The sequence below is a fragment of the Conger conger genome, chromosome 3 (assembly GCF_963514075.1).
Source record: "Conger conger chromosome 3, fConCon1.1, whole genome shotgun sequence".
Taxonomy (NCBI): domain Eukaryota; kingdom Metazoa; phylum Chordata; class Actinopteri; order Anguilliformes; family Congridae; genus Conger; species Conger conger.
In genome coordinates, this window is record NC_083762.1 from 39,292,815 (window position 1) to 39,314,732 (window position 21,918).

The 21,918-nt window shown below is 42.0% G+C and overlaps 1 protein-coding gene across 5 annotated transcripts in view; it reads left to right on the plus strand.

The window, feature by feature from the left end:
• Positions 1–7,053, plus strand: part of cobll1b (cordon-bleu WH2 repeat protein-like 1b) — a 58,985-nt gene extending 51,932 nt beyond the window's left edge. For all 5 annotated transcript variants that reach the window (XM_061236591.1, XM_061236593.1, XM_061236590.1 and 2 more), the window contains 5 exons: positions 14–269; positions 717–796; positions 1,145–3,054; positions 5,822–6,004; positions 6,346–7,053. In XM_061236591.1, the coding sequence (XP_061092575.1) occupies positions 14–269; positions 717–796; positions 1,145–3,054; positions 5,822–6,004; positions 6,346–6,399 (2,483 nt within the window). In that variant the 3' untranslated portion in view covers positions 6,400–7,053. The remainder of the gene's footprint in view (positions 1–13; positions 270–716; positions 797–1,144; positions 3,055–5,821; positions 6,005–6,345) is intronic.
• Positions 7,054–21,918: the final 14,865 nt, after the last annotated feature.

The following is a 21,918-nucleotide window of genomic DNA, read 5'->3' on the forward strand; positions in this document are numbered from 1 at the left end:
ACCGCGGTTACAGCTGGATCAGTGCCCCACAGTCCACTGGAGCAGATCAGTGAGCAGGAAGAAATGGTGGTCTCAACCGCCCCTGACCCCAGCGCTGCGGCCGATGTCCAGATGGACGACACAAGCCCCGACGCCTCTACCGACATCCAAATGGATTCTGGGATTACGGAGCTTCCCCCGCCTCCGTCGGACTTCAAGGCAGAGAGTTTGCCACCACCGCTGGATGGCACAGGGGAAGATCAATTAAATGATCTGTCCTCAGATGGCAAGTACGAACTCTTGAAAACGGCAACTTTGAAAAAGTGCACTGCAAGAGACAGGCTTTCAGTTACTGGCCTGTTTGCTTAACTCTTTCAGCCCCAAGCCCAGTATGAAGAGGCTCCGCCCAAATCCAAAGGGGTGTTTGCTTTGGTTGAGAAAATGGAGAAACCTCAGAATTTAGTTTTTGGTTTTAATTGGGGCTCAAAACAATAGTAAAGCAGTCATTTTGATTGGTTGAAAAGGTATAAGGTTGAGACTGCCATATGGCATTCTTGGGATTTCACGGTAGTTAAGTTTGAGGGCCGTATGGCACTCTTGGGACTGAAAGGGTTAATCGTTGCATTATGCTCGCTTTTCAGATGTGAAAGTCATGATACCAGATGCCTTAAAAGTCTGGTAGGCACTGTGTGACGTGATTTGTTTTCCAAAACTTTTCATAAGTTCTGTTCTGACAGACCAGCACAGGACCCTGTGAGTGACAAGGAATGCACTGAACAAGCGCTGAACTCTGTGGAAGTTGAACTGGAACACGGAGGTGGGTCTTCACTGAATAGCTGGGTCTCTGGATACTGTGGACATAGATTGATTATTTGTAGTTTTGATATGAAAAGCACAATCTGTAGTTCCCACAGTCCCACAGAATAATGTGGAAATACTTGGAAAAAAGTATTAAAGTATTTCGCTGGTCTTGAAATTATAAGAAAAGTTCTTTCTCACAAGGGAATGCCATGGTCTTTTGTGGTAGCTTGATGCCTTTACTGTAAAGTCTAGCAATACTAAAAATGCTCACACAAAACTATGTTGAAAGTTATGTTTTTCAAAAAAGCCTCACAAAATAAAAAAAATGAAAAAAAAACACATGATGTATACTTATATTTTTCAGATTCAGCAGGCACTGATTTAAGCCCACCAGCTGAAGTGGAGCAGACCGTCCATTTGGAAGAGGGCGCTTCAGTACTAGTTGATGACAAAGAGAAAAGTGACTCTGGAGCATGCACAGCTCCGAGCACGCCGGAAATCCCTGCCCCCCCTGTCCCACAGCCCCTGACCCAGGACGCAGAGACACTGACCTCGGACGGGCAGAGCGTCAAAGCTCCTCAGGAGTGTGCGGAGACAGTCGACGGTCCGACCTCTCTGGCAGGAGACGTTTCTCCGGCCCAGCCCGTCGTCCAGCCGCCCCAATGCCGGGAAGCCTCGTCCCCCACCGAAGCGGCCCAACCCAAGAGGGACATGTCCACCTCCACGGAGGAGCTCCCCCAGGGCGAAGCTTCTCCCACGTTACCTCAGGAACCCAAGAATCAACCCATATATCTCCTGGACTACGCCCCTAAACCCAAGCCTTCCAACGAGCTCACCAGAGAATACATCCCCAAGGTGGGCCTCACGACCTACACCATCGTGCCCCAGAAGTCCATGGAGAAGCTCCGCTTCTACGAGGTGGAGCTGACCCTGGAGCCCCCAGGCTCCGTCCCCGGGCAGATAGTCGCCGTAGGGCCGGAGCACTGTCTGGCAGGGGTCCCCGCCGAACAGCTGGAGCTCCGCAACCCTACGTTCAGGGTGGGGTCTCCGTTGAGCAACGGGAGGGCTGAAGCTAGCCGCTGCTACGCGTTTCCCGGTCAGCCGGTTTCCATGCCCGCCCAACAGTATTCACCACCCGCCCAACCTTATTCCCCGCCCGCCCAACCGTATTCCCCGCCCGCCCAACCGTATTCCCCGCCCGCCCATCCGTATTCACCACCCGCCCATCCGTATTCCCCGCCCGCCCATCCGTATTCACCACCTGCCCATCCGTATTCACCGCCCGCCCAACCTTATTCCCCGTCCGCCCAACAGTATTCCCCTCCCGCTCAAACATATTCCCCGCCCGCCGACGGCAAGCCCCTGTCCCGCCGTTCCTGGGCGGCTGCTGCGGCAGGGGTCCTGCAGAAGAAAGTCCCTCCGCCGACCAAACCCAAGCCGGGGTCTTTCCGCTTGTCGCTGCAGAAAAGGACCTCCGGGTATGTCACGTCGGCAGCCGTGAAGAGCGCCAACGTCGGTCACGCAAGCGGGAGGACCGAGGTGGCGACGCGGCCGGACGTGGGACGGCCTGCTGAGGCTTCGGAGGAGGAAAACTTCCCCCCTCCCCCTCCCCCCTTGCTCTGGACGGAGGAGGTGGTCACCGGTCGGGACCAGCCAAGGCCTCGGGAAGAGAAAGTGGATGGCCCTGCAGCATCCGGTCTCCACGGTCCCGCTGCCAATCTTGACGGCCCTGCCCCCAGGCCAAATGACTCCACCCATAACGTCGATGGCCCTGCCCCTAAGCCTGCTGACCCCACCCCTAATGTCACTATCCCTGTCCCTAAGCCTGCTGACCCCTCCCCCAGTATCACTGTCCCTGCCCCTAAGCCTGCTGACTCCACCCCCACTGTCAACGCTCTTGCCGCTGGGCCTGCTGACCCCACCCCCAATATCACTGTCCCTGCCCCTAAGTCTGCTGATCCCACCCCCAGTGTCAGTGCCCCTACCCCCAGTGCCTCAGGCTCCCCCCCCAAACTCACTCGGCAGTACAGTCTGCCTGCCAGGGACCCGGCGGTGGGGCTGAGTCTGGAGAGGCTGAGGAGCTTTCTGGCCCCCAAGCCGTACAAGCCCGCCTCGCAGTCGCGCTTTGCCAAGGCCGTGTCTACCGCCATCAGGAGGTCCCACTCCTTTAATAAAGCCTCCAGCGCCGACCCACAGCCTGCCGAACCGCTGCCAGCCTCCCCGCTGGCCAACCAGTACTCCATCCAAGAGCTGGCGGAACCATCCAGAAGTCCGGTAGGTGTGTGTATGTGGTTTGTCTGCCTGTGTTTTTGCGTGGGTGCGTGTGCACGCATGTATGTGAATGTATATGTGCACGTGTTTGCATTGTGTTCTTAAGTTCAAGTGAAGTAAAAATGCTTCCTCTTATCACTCGCATGTCCCTTGCCTTACCCCCTCCATAAAGCATTACCGTTTTACTGAGAGGGTAGAAAGAGCATACCATTTGTTCTTTGTTTTGCTTTACTTTTAAGGGTCAGAGATGACCCTTCGGGTATCGAGAGCAATTGCTGTGTATTGGCGTGCATTTGCCATACGATGGAAAACGGCAGTAAATTATAATGGATAGGCAGACCTTTTCTCTTAGTTTAAAGAAATGAAATGATGAGGTTGAAGAGCAGACTGTCAGCTTTAATTTGAGGGTAATTGCATCCATATCAGGTGTTCCATGTAGGAATTGTGTCCGTTTTTATACAGTTGCCCCATTTTAGGGGACCAAAAGTAATTGGACAGTTGGCTTCTCACCTGTTTGTGCAGGTTTAAGAGCTTTCAGTATCTATCCAATTCTTGGATTTTCAATGCCTTTGGAGTGTATTTTCTGATTTAATCAACCTGAGCACCACAGTTGTACTAATGACAGTCAATGATCCCATTATGGCACTGACAAATAAGAAGAAAGCAGTCAGACATAGGCCAGACAATAGGCTTACCAAAATTAACTGGAACATAATTAAGAAGAGGACAGTGATGAGCTCATTAACTGCAAAGGGGCTGGTAGGCCAAGGAAAGACCTCTACAGGTAATGACCAGAGTATTGTCGCCATGATGAAGAAAAACCTGCAAACACCTGTCTAACAGATCAGAAACACTCTTCAGGAGGCATGCATGGATGTGTCAGTGATTCATCTCTGCAGAATATTTCACAAACCAATCTACTGAGGCTACACAGCAAGACACTAGGACTCGGAACTGTACTGTCCTCTCAGGTCTACTTTTTCACTTGTTCTTGTGATTGATTTGCACTTTGTTGTACGTCGCTCTGGATAAGAGCGTCTGCTAAATGCCACGTAATGTAATGTAAAAGACGCAAACCACTAGTTAGCTGCAAAAACAGGATGGCCAGGTTACAGCTTGCTAAGTAGCATGTAAAAGAGCCTACAGAGTTCTTCTTGACAGATGAGGCCACGTTTGACTTCTATCAGAGTGATGGCAAGAGCAAAGTGTGGTGGAACTGCCCAAAAACTCTCATCTACCAAACGTGTTGGTAGGGGTGTTATAATTTGAGCAATATGGCTGCCGCAGATGCTGGCTAGCTTGCCTTCATTGGTATTGTAGCTGCTAATAGCAGCAGCAGAATGAATTCTGAAGTGTACATATGCAGCTTATCTGCTCAATTTCAGTCAAATACCTCCAAACTCTTTGGGTGGTGTTCCATATCACAGTAAGGCAGTGATCCTAAACATACACTCTTTCTTCTTAATGATGTTCCAAACAGTTTGTTTCAGTAAGCCTATTGTTTGACCTATGTCTGAATGTTTATTTTTTCTTAAATCTCAGCGTCATAATGGCTTCCTTGATTTTTGTTGTCACAAGTCTAGAATCACAAATAGATATTGAATGCTTTCTTATCCCAACTGTTCAATTACTTTTCGTCCCCTAAAATGGGGACCCTAATTCCTACACAGACTACCCAATTTGGATGTAAATACCCTGAAATTAAAGGTATGACAGTCAGCACTTTAACATAATATTCATTGCTTGATTTTAAATCCAGAGTACAGAGCCAAAATAACTTAATAAAAATAACAAAATAAATTGTACCACTGTCCAAATATTTATGGGCTGCGCTGTAGATTGTTGAAAGATGGACAACTTTAGATTTTTGGGTGCTGGTAGTTTTTAATGAATTGAAAAGCTAGACAAGTTAATATTCACATTTCTGAATGGCCGCCATATAGCCTTGGCAGACTAAGTTTATACTGGAAAACATGGAATTAATCTTCAAAGACAATACTAATGTTACTGTAAAATAACCTGTTGTAATGGCAGATTGCCTATGTTGTACAATCCATGGACACTTACCCTACCTCTGCCCTATGAGTGTTACAGGTATGGGACAAAATTTGGAAGTGCACATATACTGTAAGAGAAGCATCTGACAAGCAGGGCAGTAGATAGGATGGGGACAACTGGGGCAATATATTTTGTCCCAGAATTCATAGCTACGGCCCTTCTGATGAGCTATGAACTAATGTAGGAAGGATGTAGGTTTCTAAGGATGTGGACGAGCATTACCTTTCCGACCCTCTGCCTTGAATGATCTCTTGGTAACATTATATTCCTGAAGTCGAGCTTGAGTTGGACCGGCCCGCGCTGTGAGAACGTGTCGAATATGCAGTGAGATACCGTTGACTGGCTAAGCTTCACTCGAGGCTGCATGGATGAGCTTTGTTCCGCTCAGCGGGTGAGCACGTGGCTTGTCGTGTGCCACTGTGTAAAGGTCAGAGCCTGTGCACCCCTTCGAGACACCCATCTTCAGCGACGACCTCGCCATATATGGCCGTGGGGGCCTAGCCGACGCAGTGCCAACGGGGGAGGGCGGAACAAACCCCCCGTGGAAGCGCACGTCAATCCCCCTTCTTTGAATGCCTGTACTCTCCTAGATGAGGTGCTTTTTATGTGCAAATAAGGTACACCGGCGTCCTCTTTCTCTGCTACGCTCTTTCGCTCTGGCACACACAGTCCCGAGTCTTGAATGATTGTGCGCATTGTGTTGCGTGTTCAGGAGAAGGAGGCGCGGGAGAGAGAGGAGGGCATGATGCCGGTGCCCCAGCAGGAGGAACAGCCTGACTGCGGAACGAGCGCCGCCGTGCCCTCAAAGACCCCCGGCGAGAGCGACCGAGGGGCGACCCCGGATGCCCCCGCAGATGCCAACTCCCCCCTGAGACCAGAGAGCGGTTTGCCATCGGTGAGTACAAGCCACGGTCACTCCCGCCGTCACGCGCCATCCTTTATCTTCCGAACGCGTTGGCTTGAGAGGATGAGAATTCAGACGAGAACTGCAGCTTCAAAGCTGAAATGAGAAAATTTGTCTTAATTCATTTTGGTCAATCCCACTACATTATAATGTTAGACAACTATTAACTACACTTACAGAAGATCTGTGCTCAATTTTGTATTTAAAGTAAGCCTTACTGAAATGTTGCTGTGAATGTAGTGAGTGTTAAGAAATTTGAATTGTTGTATTTGTCGTCAGGTTAATGTATGAATTAAATCCAGAATTTCAAGATCACTTTTATTGCTCCCCAGGTGGCTGATCCTTTGCCTCCATTGTCTGTGAATGGAGCACCAACGGAGATTTAGCCAACACAAGCTGAATAGAGATATTCATCTTCTCCTGTCACATGACCTGGGTAGACCCTCAAGAAAAGGCAGTTCACCAGGTTCAACACACAGGAGACTTTTCTTTTTGTTTATTAAATTGAAAAAGTTTATAAAGAGTTTCCTGGCCCCTTTTTGAGATTACTTTTTTTCCAAGTAATTATATATCAATATTTTGAGACTAATTATGTATCATAATATATTTCAGTTTATTAATATCAGACCTTTTTGGGGTTGCTGGTTTTATAATGGTTACATGAATTATGTAAATGTTCAGATTGAAATGGTCTGTCTTAAGTTGCCTTAATGTATTTTTCTGGTTTCGTTAAATTATTAGTATTGAAATTAAGTTGTAATTTTCATCCAGAAATAAAAAATATATATATATTTACAATAAGTCTATTCGGACTTACTTGAAGCTATGGTACTTAAAATGTGTTCTTCCATCAATTTTATTTTTATTTGATTTGTTTGTTTTATATTTTATCTAAACAAATCTGTCACCCAGACGGTCACTGGAACATGTAAACACTACAAGCAGTGTTGCTATATATCTGTCAAGACTTCTGCTGCAAACAATTTATAGAATGGAAGTTGTTTTTGTGTACATTGATATTAAACAATCAGTTTGACGGATTCATTGTGTTCATTGTGCTTGATTGTTAATGCAAATAAAATGATCATTCCGTCACTGTCAAACGTGGTACTTGAAGATCATGAAATATTTTTCACATCACTCTTTAGCCTAGTAAGCCTACTGTACACTTTGTACAACACGTGTTTATCATCGCTTATAAATATGACCTGCATTCCTAATTACTTTCATATGTGAAGTGAAATGACGAATTTCGAAAAGAATATTAGTCAAGGATAGTCTAATAAAAAATCTATTTACAGTATGACAAAGCTTACCCACTAAATCTATCCCAATGTATTTGTGAGTTGTGCGAGTTTTTATAAACCGTCTGGGGAGGGGGGGAAGCCACGGGATGGTACCGGGTGACGCAATGAACGAGGAACCCGGAGCACCTGTCTGTGGAGGGCGTTTAGAACAGACGGTCGGATATCGACAGGGCATGCACATTGCAGAGGCGAACACTTGAATCCAGGGACAGCGGGTATGGGGATGCGGAGGTGGTCTTCTATACAGTAGGTTACTGAATGCAGTACGGTAAGCTGTATTCATCTGTCAATTGAACTAGGTCCTGTCCTGGCGTCATGACTAAAATAAAAATGATATATATATATATATATATATATCTGCCACAGTTTGAAACTATGTCTCAACTTCAATGTGTTAAGAAGACTATCCAACTTTAGTTCATATGCAATTACGTTCTGCAAACTCATTTACATGCTTAGTTTAAGCCTAGATATGCTTCAATTTGCATTTGTGTGTTTACTGGAAACCACAAAATTGATTATGTAATTGTATGTACCAATCTCGCCTTCGATATGTCTTCGTAAAGTTTTTTTGCAAAAAAGACGATAATGGGATGTGATTGACTGTAGGCTAATGCCGTTGAGTTATTAAGCTACGCTTTTAATTGTAACATTGATTTGCTCACTTAAAATGTGTGATTGACCAATCAATGAAGCGTAGCTAGGCTACTTATGATGTTTAACGCCGTGGAGTAAATTGACAAAATGCAGTTTACATCTTTAAACGTCCATTAAATATGTTGTTTAGTTCTCACTAATTATTTAAGACTATTATGCAACGACAGCTTCGAGATCACAACACAGGCTACCCATAATTTGTCTTTCTCTATCTTATTAGTTCGACTTTAACAGTTATACTTTTTTAAAGGGTTAAATAGTTGCGCAATCTTTGTGCAACCAAGCTATGTTTAATGGTTTAGGATTTATGTTTTTAATGCATTGGGGGTGGGTTGAGTTTGAGGTTATAAAAATATGACTCGTTTCCCACAACATTGAACACGATGTAAAAAAAAATGTAAACCTATTTGCATCGTACTCATCGCAGTCAGTAATAAAATCTACTAGTGCCACCTACTGCCCACAGAGGCGATGGCTGTGACTGTACCTGTAAATTTAGCAAGCAAGGAAGTAGTGATGACGAATCCCCCATAAAACAATGCAACTATATTCTATCCGTTAAGACACAATTTCTTGATATATTACAATGTAGTCATTTAGCAGATGCTTAAAGAGACTTACAAAAGTGCATTTTATATGGTAAGCAAACTTCGCAAGAGCTAGAGATGTGCAGAGGTAGTCATTTAAGTGCCGCTCTTAAGTTACAGCACCGAAAACCTCAGATAAAAGGAGGCAATGGTTAATAATAAAAAATTATATATAATGCATCATATATATATATACATATATATAAAACAGCCTGTTCATACGCCTTCCTGACTGATTGTGTAAGGCTATTCCACCACCAGGGAACAAGGGAGAGAAGATCTGTGGCTGCAAAAAGTGACTGCTCGGTGCTTGGAAAGTTGTAACAAGTGTATCTGAAGTTAGGAAGGGACAGTACAGTTTATTCCTTAGTATGCCATTTGCGGAGATCAGCCTATATCCCTCTAAGCATAAAATAATATGACATCAGCTCTAGCACTGCACTTCAATCTGACTTAATTTCATTCATCATTAATGCCCCCTCATAACAAAAAAAGTTTTTGCTTAAAGCACTCTCTATCTAAACAGCCTCATCTTAATGCCACCATCTTAATCTTACTCACATAGAATGTTCTGTTCACTATACTTGCAGAGACCATTTTCTGTTGAGATTACTGTGCAGGTGATCTGCCTTTCTGCATAGACTAGAGCCATTTTATATGCAAGCATAAGTTGCTTAATATTTTCTCTCATCTGGCTACATACAGTGACTGTATTCAGACTCCTGCACTCTGGAGCAGGTTTTCTCCATGGACCACTCTGTATCTGGCTGCATTCATCCCTCCCTCAATTCTGACCAGTCTCCCTGTCCCTGCTGCTGAGAGGCACCCCCATAGCATGATGCTGCCACCATTATGCAGAAAATGGTGTCATACAGTGGGCTCAAGAACTATTGGCACCCTTGATAAATATGCACAAAAAAAAGTGTAGTTATTGACATGAGCTTTATTTTCGCTGTGCTTTATTAATAATTCAATGGAATCTACCTTAGTTTTAGATTATTCAAATAAAAAACATATTTCCTCAAAACACAGGTTCCACAATTATTGGCACCCCTGATTTAATGCTTTGTGCAAACACCCATGGTAAAGATGACAGCAATGAGTATTTAAATATAATTTATGATTTGTTTAGAGAACACATTTGGAGGGATTTTTGACAATTTCTCCATACAGAACAATTCAGAATCATTGATATCCTTGGGATACCCTCCTCTTCAATTCAGACCACAGGTTTGTCATGGAATTTAAGTCTGGGGACTGAGCTGTCCATTGCAGAACATGGTTGTTGTTTTTACTTAACCATTTTGGTATGGGTTTTGATGTACGCTTGGAGTCATTGTCCTGATGCACAATCTAGACCAAGTCTCAGCTTCTTAGCAGAGGCAACCAGAGGCAACTGGTACTTCATTGTGCCATTGATCTTAAATGTTGCCCCAGGACATCTCCAAAGCATCAATGACCCACCCCCATATTTAGGTAGGTATGAGGTACTTCTCCTTGTATGCATTACATTTTGCCACCAAAAATGTCGACTGACCAAAACACTCTTCCAGTGACAATTCCAATGAGGTTTGTTAAACTCAAAATGTTTGGTGCAATTATTAAACTGCGATCCTTGGGTTATTTATGCACTTGCATCCTCTTCCTGGCAAGTTTGCGATTATTCCATATGATTTATGCCTTTTTAGTATTGCCCTTACAGTGTTATGCGGTATGTTTAACCATTTCTGTATTTTTTTAATACCCATTACCAGACTTGTGATGGTCAGTTACCATCTGTGTCTTCTTAATTGACAGTTCTTTGGCTTTTCCCATGGTTGACTTTACCTGCTTGTTTCCTCATTTGTATCCAGGAAGTGATGGAATGACACAATATAGTCCCTTTAGACTGAGAATTAAAGTATAATTGTTTAGCCAATTTCACATTGTTTGATTTTATTTACAATAATTATTGGGGGTGTAATTTTGGCACCTGTGGCTTTCAGAAATGAGATTACTCAATAAAAAAACATTGCAACATGAGAGTAAATGTATTGAAATACAAGTTTTTTTATATGTAGCCTTTTTTCTCTTTTTTCTGTTATTAAGTGTGCCAATAATACTGGAGCCCACTGTATGCCTTTTACTTTAGAGTGCCTTTAGAGTGCGGCTTTGCCATATAGGCCTGATTGATGGAGTGCCGCCACGATGGTAGGCCTCTGTATGTATCTTAGGTATGCAAATTTATATACTACATCAATTATCGGAATGGTACATACTGAATAGTAAATTCCTATATGCTAGCTCATTGTTAGGTAGATACTTCAATTAAAGTGTGACATCATTAGCTGCCCTTAGCTGCTTGTCATTCTAGCAAACCACTGCTAACTTGTACCAAAACTAGCATTAAAATTTGGATGGACAGCTTCACTTCCTGCTTTCCTGAAAGCTGGTAGCTAGCTAGCTATTGTTAGCGGCTTCAAGCTATATATTTACATTTGCTACTTAGCTTGCATCCAGTGCCTTCCATAATTAATCAAAATAAGCTAATAGGCCTATATAAATAAACTGCATTACAGTTCCATATATCAGCTCCTTTTCATATGTCCTGGCTTTTTCATGTTTTCTCAGAATTAGAAAGTATTTAATTACTATTTCAGTTGGTTTTCTAACTGTAATTGCCCTTATTGTAGATTCCTATTGCATTAGTGTACATGTATGTGGTCCTCAAGGGACTCTGGTCACACTTGCAATGACCTGTATTATATACTGAAGAACTGAATATACACTAATATGTGTCCTTGGAGAAAAGGATGTATGGAGGTAAAAAAAAAATTATAATAATTTCAGTCTTCTGCTGCTGGAGCCCATCCACTTAGAGGTTTGATGCGTTGTGTGTTCAGAGATGCTCTTTTGCATACCACTGTTGTTATGCGTGGTTATTTGTGTTACTGTCACCATCCTGTCAGCTTCGACCAGTGTGGACCTTCTCCTCTGACCTATGTAATTAACAACGTGTGTTTTCAACCAGGCTTCAGTCTGAAGATTGAGATGGTCACTGCAAAACAGTGATTTTCTGGTCATGTTACCATTTCTTGGCAAATTTTGAGATATGCTTAGGATCATTGTCTTGCTGAAAGATACTTTTATAGCCAAATGTCAGCTTCCTGGCAGAAGATTTTGGCCAAAATGTCTTGGCACAATTCTGTTTTCAACCCATAATATCAGGATTCATTACTGTATCTCACTGTAGGTGTGATTTTCTTTTCAACATAAGCGTCTTTCTTCCCGACACCAAACCCACTGCTCCTGTTTGTGGCCAAATAGTTCAACTGTAGTCTCATCTAAACTGGTTCCAAAATTCAGCAATGGAACTTCCATTGAAACTGGGTTTTGCTCATTTTTTATCAAGGGTACATTAAACATTTTGGAGGGTACTATAGACACATCTACTTTCAGTACTTTAAATCTAAATAAATTGAAACTCATACCTTAAAATATTTTAATGAATGTAGCCAATTGACCTACAATTAGCTAATTAATGTACTATGGCTCTGCTCCAGCTAGGTAGATTCTACCTCAGTCTAGCCATGGTTAAGCTTGCTAATTACTTCATACTCATTTCTGGTTTCACAAAAGCTGAAGTGGGAGAGATTTCTGATGATAGTGCAGGATGTGGCATATTAGAAGAAATGCCCTGTTTGCAAGAGTGAGTTGTTCAGGCAACAGTGCTTCACATAAGGAAGTGGCCATGGAAACAAATGTCTTATTGGTTGAGTTTTGAAGATGTTTGGCATTGGAATAAAGCTAAAGTATGTTGAGTTGGTTGAGCTGATGTTATGTTGTAATGTGTGTAATATTTGTGGACCTAACTGTGTAGGCAGACTGAAGTCCTCAATCCCTCAGCACCCCTTCACATTGGTGTCAATCTCTACCCCACAAAACAATTGACCCAGCTATTGTCAAATCTATAAATTGAGAATAGTGAGAGGTTTGTTAGGAAGCAGTCTTGGTATTTCTCACAGATAATATACTAGAAACATCAAATGTGGATTTGATACATTTTTCACCATTCAGTGAAAGGTAATATTATTAAATGCATATTATACAATTCATATGCAATTGAGTAAAAGTTAATAAATTAAAATGTATATTATGAAAGGCAAATGCCTGTAAAGGAAAACTATGGCTCTCATTACCACCTTTGTCTATCTTAACAGAGTATATATGAGCGGGGGTGTTAAGCAAACTGACAGAATTTTAATCCCTGTTAATCCTCGGCATTAATATATCTGTTTCTTGGCAACTACATGTCAAGTCTGCAAGCTTTGCTTTTCTGTTGCCTTTTTGTTCGGAAATTGTATGACTTGCTTCGAATCATAGGAAAGATACCCTTATTATTTGAAGCTGGATTTAGCTAAGGTGTCGTTGTGCAGCAGAGCAGTGAAGCCCCTTCCATGGTAAGCATTCTTATGTACTCAGGGATCATGTTATGCTTTATTGGTTTCACATGTTTCTTTGCCTTTTAAAGACCTTTTTTTGTCAGGCTCACTGACTGAATGCTTGCTCTGCCACTGCATTCAAAGTCTGCAGTACTTTATAGACAGAAAAGACGTAATGATGGCCAAGTGAGTAATGTCTGTCCGTGTAGCAAGCTTCTGTTTTATGTCAGTCCTGCCTTTGGTGCAAGTGAAGGAGCTCCTTGAAACATGATTCCCAGATGATCACCAGATGAGACGTGTGGGCGAGATATGGTTAGACTAGTTGTAACTTGGAACAGATTTACCGAAGCTAATCGCATGCAATATAATACCTGTCTGTTTAATGTACACGGCATGTGATAAAGGAAGGGGGTCTCAGAATGTTGCAGATGAGCGTTAAGGAGTATGTATTTTGGGGATTTCCAAGGCCAACAGAATTGAGAGATTAGTGTGTGAATTAATGAGTATAAAATGTTGTGTCTCATGAGATTTATCAAAGCTGGCCAGCCTCAAGTTAATAAAAAGCTAGCTGTGTGTGTTTAATTGCCTATAAGAAATTTAGAGAGCAGTTCAGGCTAACTCTTTTATTCCATGGAGTGAAATCACTGTCAAAATATGTATATGCAAAACATATTTTTAAAGGTGAAATGATTCACAAACATAAATTGCAGTTTGTATTGTCATTCAAATTGAATTGAGTTAATGCCAAATAACTCACGTATGCTGGTTTTCATTCCATTATTGTAGGCATTTTCATTTTCATTATTGCAACCTCTGAATTGTAACAAGCTGCTATTTGTTCCTCATTACAGACTTAAGGCCATATTATGTAAGAAACACTATGAAGAATATGTATTCCACATTATCATTCAGATGCAGGCCTGGGGCTGCCAACTCCTCAGTGTCAAACACAATTTTAGTAATATTGTGACTATAGAGCAACTGTGGCACAGTTGTAAAAGAGGATGTTTTAAGAGGAATAAATTGCTTGTGGGTGTGGTGGGGGTTTAGTTTCATTCATTACGTAATTATTTTGGATTCAAATACTTTTCTGTGTGCGATGCATCTTGTCTGGTGCAATTAAGCCAACCAAGAGGACCAGAAGACGGGGTTTGCACTTTTCTGAGAGTATTTCATTTCCAGTACACCAGACAAGCTAAGTAAAGTGTAGAAAAGTTTTTGAATCCAAAACAATCACGTATTTGACCCAGGTCTGGGTTCATCAAATATTTATTTCATTCTCTGTAATGTGCTATGTGAGAAGATAATTCCCATAGAATATTTTTTCAGTGATTGAAACTGGCAGGTCAGATCAGTAGGACCCTAACAGCTGAAACTGAACATTTTCTAAATAAGTTTATGGAAAGTAGAAATAAATTGACTATACGAAAAAAAAAAAAAAACAGATTTTGTATTTATGTATGGAAAATATTTTGGGCTTATTTCTGATGATGTCAAAATGAGGTAGCTAATTTCTCATTTGTCTTGCAATATCTGGCAGTTATATTAACACTGAATCTCGTGCTTTCCAGCAGTCAAAATTTGGCAGTTCTCTACCTAGCAAGCTGCTAGTTGGTAGCTACCTATCACATCATTGTAAGTTGGGCTAGTCTGATTCGAGAGGCTTTGGTTTCATCGTTAATTTTTTGGGTGTGTGTCAACAGGGGCAATACTGTTGATATTTGCAGTCGGATTTGTAGTGTGTTCTTCTGTTGTAATTACCACCTACCAACGTTAGTGTCACTAAAACAACTAAAAAGGATTACTTTTAAAGGTGGTGTGGTCAAATATCTTTACCACAATTTTTAGATTACGGTATTTACATCCATATGGAGTGATCGATGGAAGAATTACATCTATTTTCATACATATTCCCCCCATTTTAGTTAATGGAACATCATTAAGAAGAAAGTGAGCACTGGTATATGTTTGGGATCATTGCCTTGCTGTGGTATGAAGCACCGTCCAATGAGTTAGGAGGCATTTGATTGAACTTGAGCAGATAAGATGCTTCTGTACACTTCATAGTTGCTATCAGCAATTACAATACAAGGTCTAATCTGTCCATGTAATGTTTCTGAATCTGTCCTGTCTGTATTAGTGTTTATTATTGTTTCTCTTGTTATTTATTCATTATCATGCATCCCTGGTTATTGTTTCCCATTATAGTTTCGGATTTGTGATCCCCTGCTATGTCTGCGTCTGAATGTTTACCAGCCCGAGTCACTCCCCTGTCTGCATGCTTCACTATTCGGGTGGTTCCGGAAGTTTCCGCGATTTCCTTCCAGTCTCGCATTTCTTACTTCCTGCTTCTCTTGATATTTGAATGTTGTAAAGCACTATTCTTACTAACTACTACTAATCCTGATATTGTACAGTACTAATCCGATTAATACACTTACTGTCTGTCTAATTTACTAACAGTCACTTTAATTGGGTAGTTTAGAATTATCACGGCCCTGCGATGGACTGGCGACCTGTCCAGGGTGTATTCCTGCCTTTCGCCCAATGTATGCTGGGATAGGCTCCAGCCCCCCTGCGACCCTGTTCAGGATAAGCGGGTTCAGATAATGGATGGATGGATGGATGGATGGAATCTCTTTTCCGCACTGTTCTATAACTCCGCCTCCCTATGCTATCCCTGATTACTTGCTTAGTTTCAGAAAAGTGTTTACACCTGTCTCTGACTATCACTACGTCTTCAATCTATGCAAATATCTACTCCCTAATCCGGAGCCGTATGTTTTACTTGTTTGTTAACGTGCATCCAGTCCTCGTTTGTTGCAGTCTCCCCCCTGTTATTGTCTTATTACCCGATTATGTTTCCACACCTGTTGCGTTTCATCCCTTGTCAGAACATTGATCATTTATAATGCCGAGTTCCTAGTATGCCTATTCGTTAGGTTTTGTTTGCCCATCTGCTTTCTTGGTTTTGATTATTTACTTTGTTTTGTGACATTGATTTCTGCCTTAGCCCTTTTGTACCTTCGCCCTTTGATTTACTGGATTTTTTACCTTTTTGCTTGTTTACTTGACTATTCTTTTGCTTTCTGTTTTTGGCATTGTCTTGGATCTCTTGGCTTTTGAACTCGGGATAAATAACAATGTTTTTTGATTATCCCATGGTCTGCGTCTGGGTCCTCAGTGCCGTACATAACAGTCCACAAGACCAGAACTCTGCAGGCTCTTTTTGGTAATACTTAGCAAACTAACCGGGCCATACTTTTTATGCAGTTAAGGAGTGGTTTGCATCTTGCAGTGTAGCCTCTATTGATCAGTTTGTGAAGTCTCCTGCAGAGAGTAGTCACTCAAATCTATGTCTGCATAGACAAAAAGAGTGTCAGACAGGTGATTGGGGTGAACCAAATGCATATGTTTCCTATTCTAAAAACTTGTAGGAACATTGATAGAATGTCCATTATTTACATAATTTGTAATTGTCACATGTTGTAACACAGCCCTGAGACGAGCTGGACAAAGTTAGATATGGAAATTCCGGATTTCACTGGCGTTTTATTGCTTTTACACGACTGGGGAGAAGAGAAAGAGCGAGAGAGTATGTAGCTGGTAAATCAAATAAAAAGTCTTCACCCTCACGGGATCAGGGTAAAAATAACAAACTAGTATTTTAAAAACAAAGTAAACCAAAATCTTAATGAAATTTTTCAGTTTCGCTTGCAGTTCCCATGAACACAGCTCTGATGGACACAGTTCTCTTGTACGGCAGTTCCCCGGTCTCAGCCACCTGTGGAAAGAACACCTGTACTAATTTGCAACATAGTCCTGGTGCGTGCCTACTTAAACAGTCGTGGCGTGGTCCTCGGATTGTCCTGCTTCCTCCCCGCAAACCACACCCTTGCCATACTCCAGCACCATTAGAATGCAGCTGGGGTGCATTCGGCCTAACCAACGCCCCCCCCCCCCCCCCTCCTGGTAGAGGAAATCTGCACAAGCGTTTACAGTCCCCAGCAGATTGTTTACCCGGTAGCAGAAGGCTGGAGGACCAGATACTACCGGGTAATCCTGGTGTTGGTGTCCTTCATCCAGTGGAGCTACTGGAGTTCGAATTGAGGACAAAGTGTTTTCCCAGGAGGTAGTAACGGAGAGTCAGTAACGGAGAGTCTTTTATAGCAAGACATTCCTTCTCGTACTGTACCGACTCTTCTTGAGGCAGAGCTTGCAACTGATGTAGAGGACTGGTCACTTCTCCAGTGCAGGAGAAAAACTTTTTGACTCTGGAGACAAGGGAATCTGCCAGTAGCCCTTGGTTAAATCCAGTGTTGAAAAAGAATTAGCAGTGCCGAACTGATCCATCAGCCAGTCCACCCAAGCCCGATAGGACTGAACCAATTACAGTGATTCCTCCCTCCCACTGTGCGATGGTAATCGATACGGCCGATTTCTAACTACAGTACCCGGAGGGTTGTGTTCTGTAAGGTTGGTTCTTCTTGGTAGGAGGTAGAATATGTCAGCAAAGTCTTGCTGCAACCGAGCTATCTCTGCCTGCTGTCAGATGGCTGTCAAGTGGGACCGGGTGAGTTGTGTTCAGACTGGGAATCTGATGTGGCTAGCTAGGCAGAGTCTATCTCTTCACAATTTTAATAAATTGACATTGTAGATCTCATGCGCCACTCCCCCATCATAACGAATAACCTAATAGTCCACAGCCCCTACACGCTACGTAACCTCAAAAGGTCCTTGCCACTTGGCAAGTAATTTGGCTGCTGATGACGGGAGTACTACCAGGAGTTTTAGTCCTGAATATTCGTAATTGCGTTGTTGTATTGCCATCACAAATGTTCTTGAGCCTGGAGCAAATGTTTGTGCAATTTGACCAAAAACACATTTTTTGCCTGAGGCAGGAAACAGTATAATTTTCAATTTGCAAGCTGAGTCTGAGGAATCGGCAAACAGTTCTTGAGATTGTATGTTAAAAATATTTCAATTTCAATATGTCTAAAGAGAGGATTCTGCCTTTGGAGGACTTCCAAGGAATCACTTGTCTTGTCAGGCTTCAGAACAATAGAACCAGTAGCAAACTCAAAGTGTTTCCAATAAAAGTCTTTATTGGCAGATGGGCAGGTTAAACAGGCAACAATCAGAAGGTGTGCTAGCACATGACAATCTGGCAGAGGACTAACAAAACAAGCAGGTTTAAATAGACAGGGAACAAGGGGGGAAATAATAATCAGGTGTGCACGATTACCAGGAATTGAAAAACAAATGAATGGGAATGAATGGGGAGACAGACAACGGAAAGCACAGAGGGAAACAAAAGGTGAAATCACTGGGGACCCATCTAGCATCCAACTCAGGGTGTTTTACTTAAAAGTAATTGATGAGGGAGGGGTTGAAGATGTGCCATTCAGGCCCATACCCCTCCCATTCAACTAGGAACTAGCGTAGCCGGCATCGGTAGACGGCGGACGGTGTCTGGGCTGCCGTCGATGTGTCGGGGGGGAGGAGGGGGTTTGGCAGGTGGGCTAAGTCTGGAGGTGACATAAGGCTTAACCCAGGAAACATGAAACATTGGATGGATGCGGCATAGGGGAGGCAGGAGGCAAAGTCTGATGGCAGAGGGGGTCAGGACACGGGTAATGGTGAAGGTGCCGATGAACCTAGGGGCAAGCTTGTGGCAGATAGAATGGAGGGTAATGTCCTGAGACGACAGCCAGACCTTCTGGCCGACAGCATAGCGGCGAGCAGGGCGACAGCGACGGTCGACAAACCTTTTCATCTCCGTAATGTGGTGGAGCAGACTCTCTGGCTCTCTTCTATGTCTTTTTGAAGCTTGTGTTTAGAATAGGGTGCAATACGTAAGGGGTTATAGGCAAAAAGCATGCTCTTTCCATGATTGACAAAAGCCATTAAAAGCAGCATATCAGTGCATTAATTATTTTATATTTTTTACTAACGGCAACAATGACATTTTTAAAACTTGTTTCTGTCACTACGGCTATATCTATTTGCAGTATATAATGTGTATATACTATGGCTATTCTTATCGCTTTGGGAATATAAAATATTCATTCACATACACTCACTGAGCACTTTATTAGGTAGACCTGCACACCAGCTTATAAATGCAAATATTTAAACATGCCAATCATGTTGCAGCAACTAAATTCATAAAAGCATTTTTTGGTCAAGAGAAGGAATGTGATCTAAGTGACTTTGACTGTGGAGTGATTGTTGGTGCCAGACAGCGTGGTTTGAGTATCTCAGAAACTGCTGATCACCTGGGATTTTCACGCACAATAGTCTGCAGAGAATGGTGCGAAAAACAAAAAACATCCAGTCAAGCAGCAGTTGTGCAGGCAGAAATATGTTGTTAAAGAGAGAGGTCAGAGGAGAAGGGCTATACTGGTTGAAGCTGACAGGAAGGTGATGGTAACACAAAACACGCATAACAACAGTGGTATGCAGAAGAGCATCTCTGAACCTACAATGCGTCATACCTGTAAGTGGACTTAATGAGTCTAAAAAATAGGTCTAATAAATACCTTATAAAGTGCTCACTAACTGTATACTGTGTGCTGATATGTGTTGATGAACGTACAATTTCCCTTGGAGTGATCATAAATAGTAACAGAAATGTCTCCCCATCCCCATGCAACAGAAGTGTTTGGGCGTAGCAGCTGATTCAGACTGTTTTTACTAATTAAGCAAATAGTTAAACAAATAAAGGTTAGTTAAACAGCGTAACCTTTGCCTGTACAAAGGTAACTGAGTTTAAGATCACAGTCCTGTATTTTTCCTAATGTCCCCAGAATGAGAGCTGTTTCTGGTAAGAAAGGTATTTGACTACTTTGCACCCTGGTCCTGGAATAATCTCCAGTCAAAGCTTCAGCTTGACCACTTTATTCCTTTAAATCTCTTCAAACAAAATATGTACAGTGTTATGTAAGATACATTTTACTGCACTTTAGTTTTACTACTTTTATATTTCGTCTGTATTGTGTTTTTTTTTTTTGTATTTATAACCTGACATGCATTTTTTGCCAGGTCTCCCTTGTAAAAGAGATTGTAAATCTCAATGGGACGTTTTGGTAAAATAAAGGTTAAATAAAATAAATTAAGTTCCAAGAGTGTAGATCTTCAGCAACAGGGCTGGACAACCCTGGTGCACTGTAGCATATGGGCAGAACACCATAACAACTGGTGCAATTCTGTCTATTTAGGACCATTTAGTGGGTGGTTTAGAGCCATTTTGTTTAGAGTTGTTGTTTGACCTGCTTGTATTTGGCCTCAGATCTGTTTAATCATTGGATTTGAGCTTAATTCAGACTGTTGTGCAAAGGTACCATAATCTGTCTGTGTATCATTTCTCTCTGGTTAAAATGTCACTAGCTGTAAAAAACGTACTTTTGTGAATTTCTTTTTTTGGAAATTCCCCAGGGAGTTTGTGAAAAAGGAGATGGCCATATCATCACAGAGGTACGGTAGAATCACTGTCACTGTTCCTCTTCTTCTAAGATTTCTTTGGGTTCATTTACTGCATAATCTGTGCTGAGGCCCACAGGAATCCAAGTCTGAATGATTAGGTGAAATCCCTCAAAGTTGCCTCCGGCTTTAAATGTCTACAATTATTTTCTATGTTTTCTGATTTCACTAATTCTGGAGAATGACCTCATCTGTAATACTTAATTAGGGATTTGTGTGCTTATTGTTTTGCTTATTGTTTCAGTGCTCACAAAATAAGTCAACTGACCATTAAGCAATGAAGGCTAGACAAATCAAGTCAAGCAGTACTCTCGGTTACTAATCAGCCAAATCTGGTAGCCCGGCTGGTGAGCACTTTATTAGGTATTTATGAGACTTATTTCATAGACTTATTAAATCTTCTACTGCTGTAGCCTATCCACTTAGAGTTATGATGTGTTGTATGTTCAGAGATGCTCCTCTGCATACCACTGTTGTAATGTGTAGTTATTTGCATTACTGTCACCTTCCTGTCAGCTTTGCCCAGTATGGCCATTCTCCTCGGACGTCTCTCATTAACAAAGCATTTCTGTCTGCTACTTTTTTGTTTTTCATGTCATTCTCTGCAAACTCTATAGAGACTGTCTCAGGAGATCAGTAGTTCCTGACATACTCAAACCACCCTGTCTGGTCAACAATCATTCTACGGTCAAAGTCACTTAGATCACATTTTTTACCCATTCTGATGATTATTGTGAACATTAACTGAAGCTCCTGACCTGTATCTGCATGATTGTATTAGATAATCACATGAATAAGTAAGTGTACAGGTGTGCCTACTAAAGTGCTCAGTGTATATGGGTGATTATGGAAATACAGGAACTTGTATGTCCTTTTTGTCTCTTTCCTGAAAAAAAAATCTGTCCCATATGTTACGTAAACACTAGAATCATGTTAGTATCTTTGGAACAGTTTTTCACACTGAATTTTAAATCATTTTTAGATTCATTTTACCTCTTAATCTGACAGTTTTGTTCTTGTCCGAAGACCAGAGTTTTGACCGATGTGTGTAGCAATGTGTGCTTGTTTAGGTTTACGTGTAGATGGGACATTTTGGGAGGAGTTTAGGTTTTTCCAGATTCTATGCCTGATGTGTGTTGTAATTTCTATTGTATTGTATTTATGATTTGCCTGATTATTATAATTTACATGATTTGGAATCAATATTTCTTGGATGTGTAGTGGATACAGTACATCCCTATATGATAATTTATGGTTGTTTCAACATTTTCCAGCCGTAAGGTCACTATCCTGTTGCTCTGGCTACTGTGCTGTTCACATTGCTTTGATTGATTTGGGTATCTCCTAGACCAGTTAGCTGACTTTTTTGCAAATTTTGATGGAAGACTTGCCATGAACTTGAATTAGCATAGGCCTGCATGACAAAGCAGTTTGCTAGGCCATTTATCACA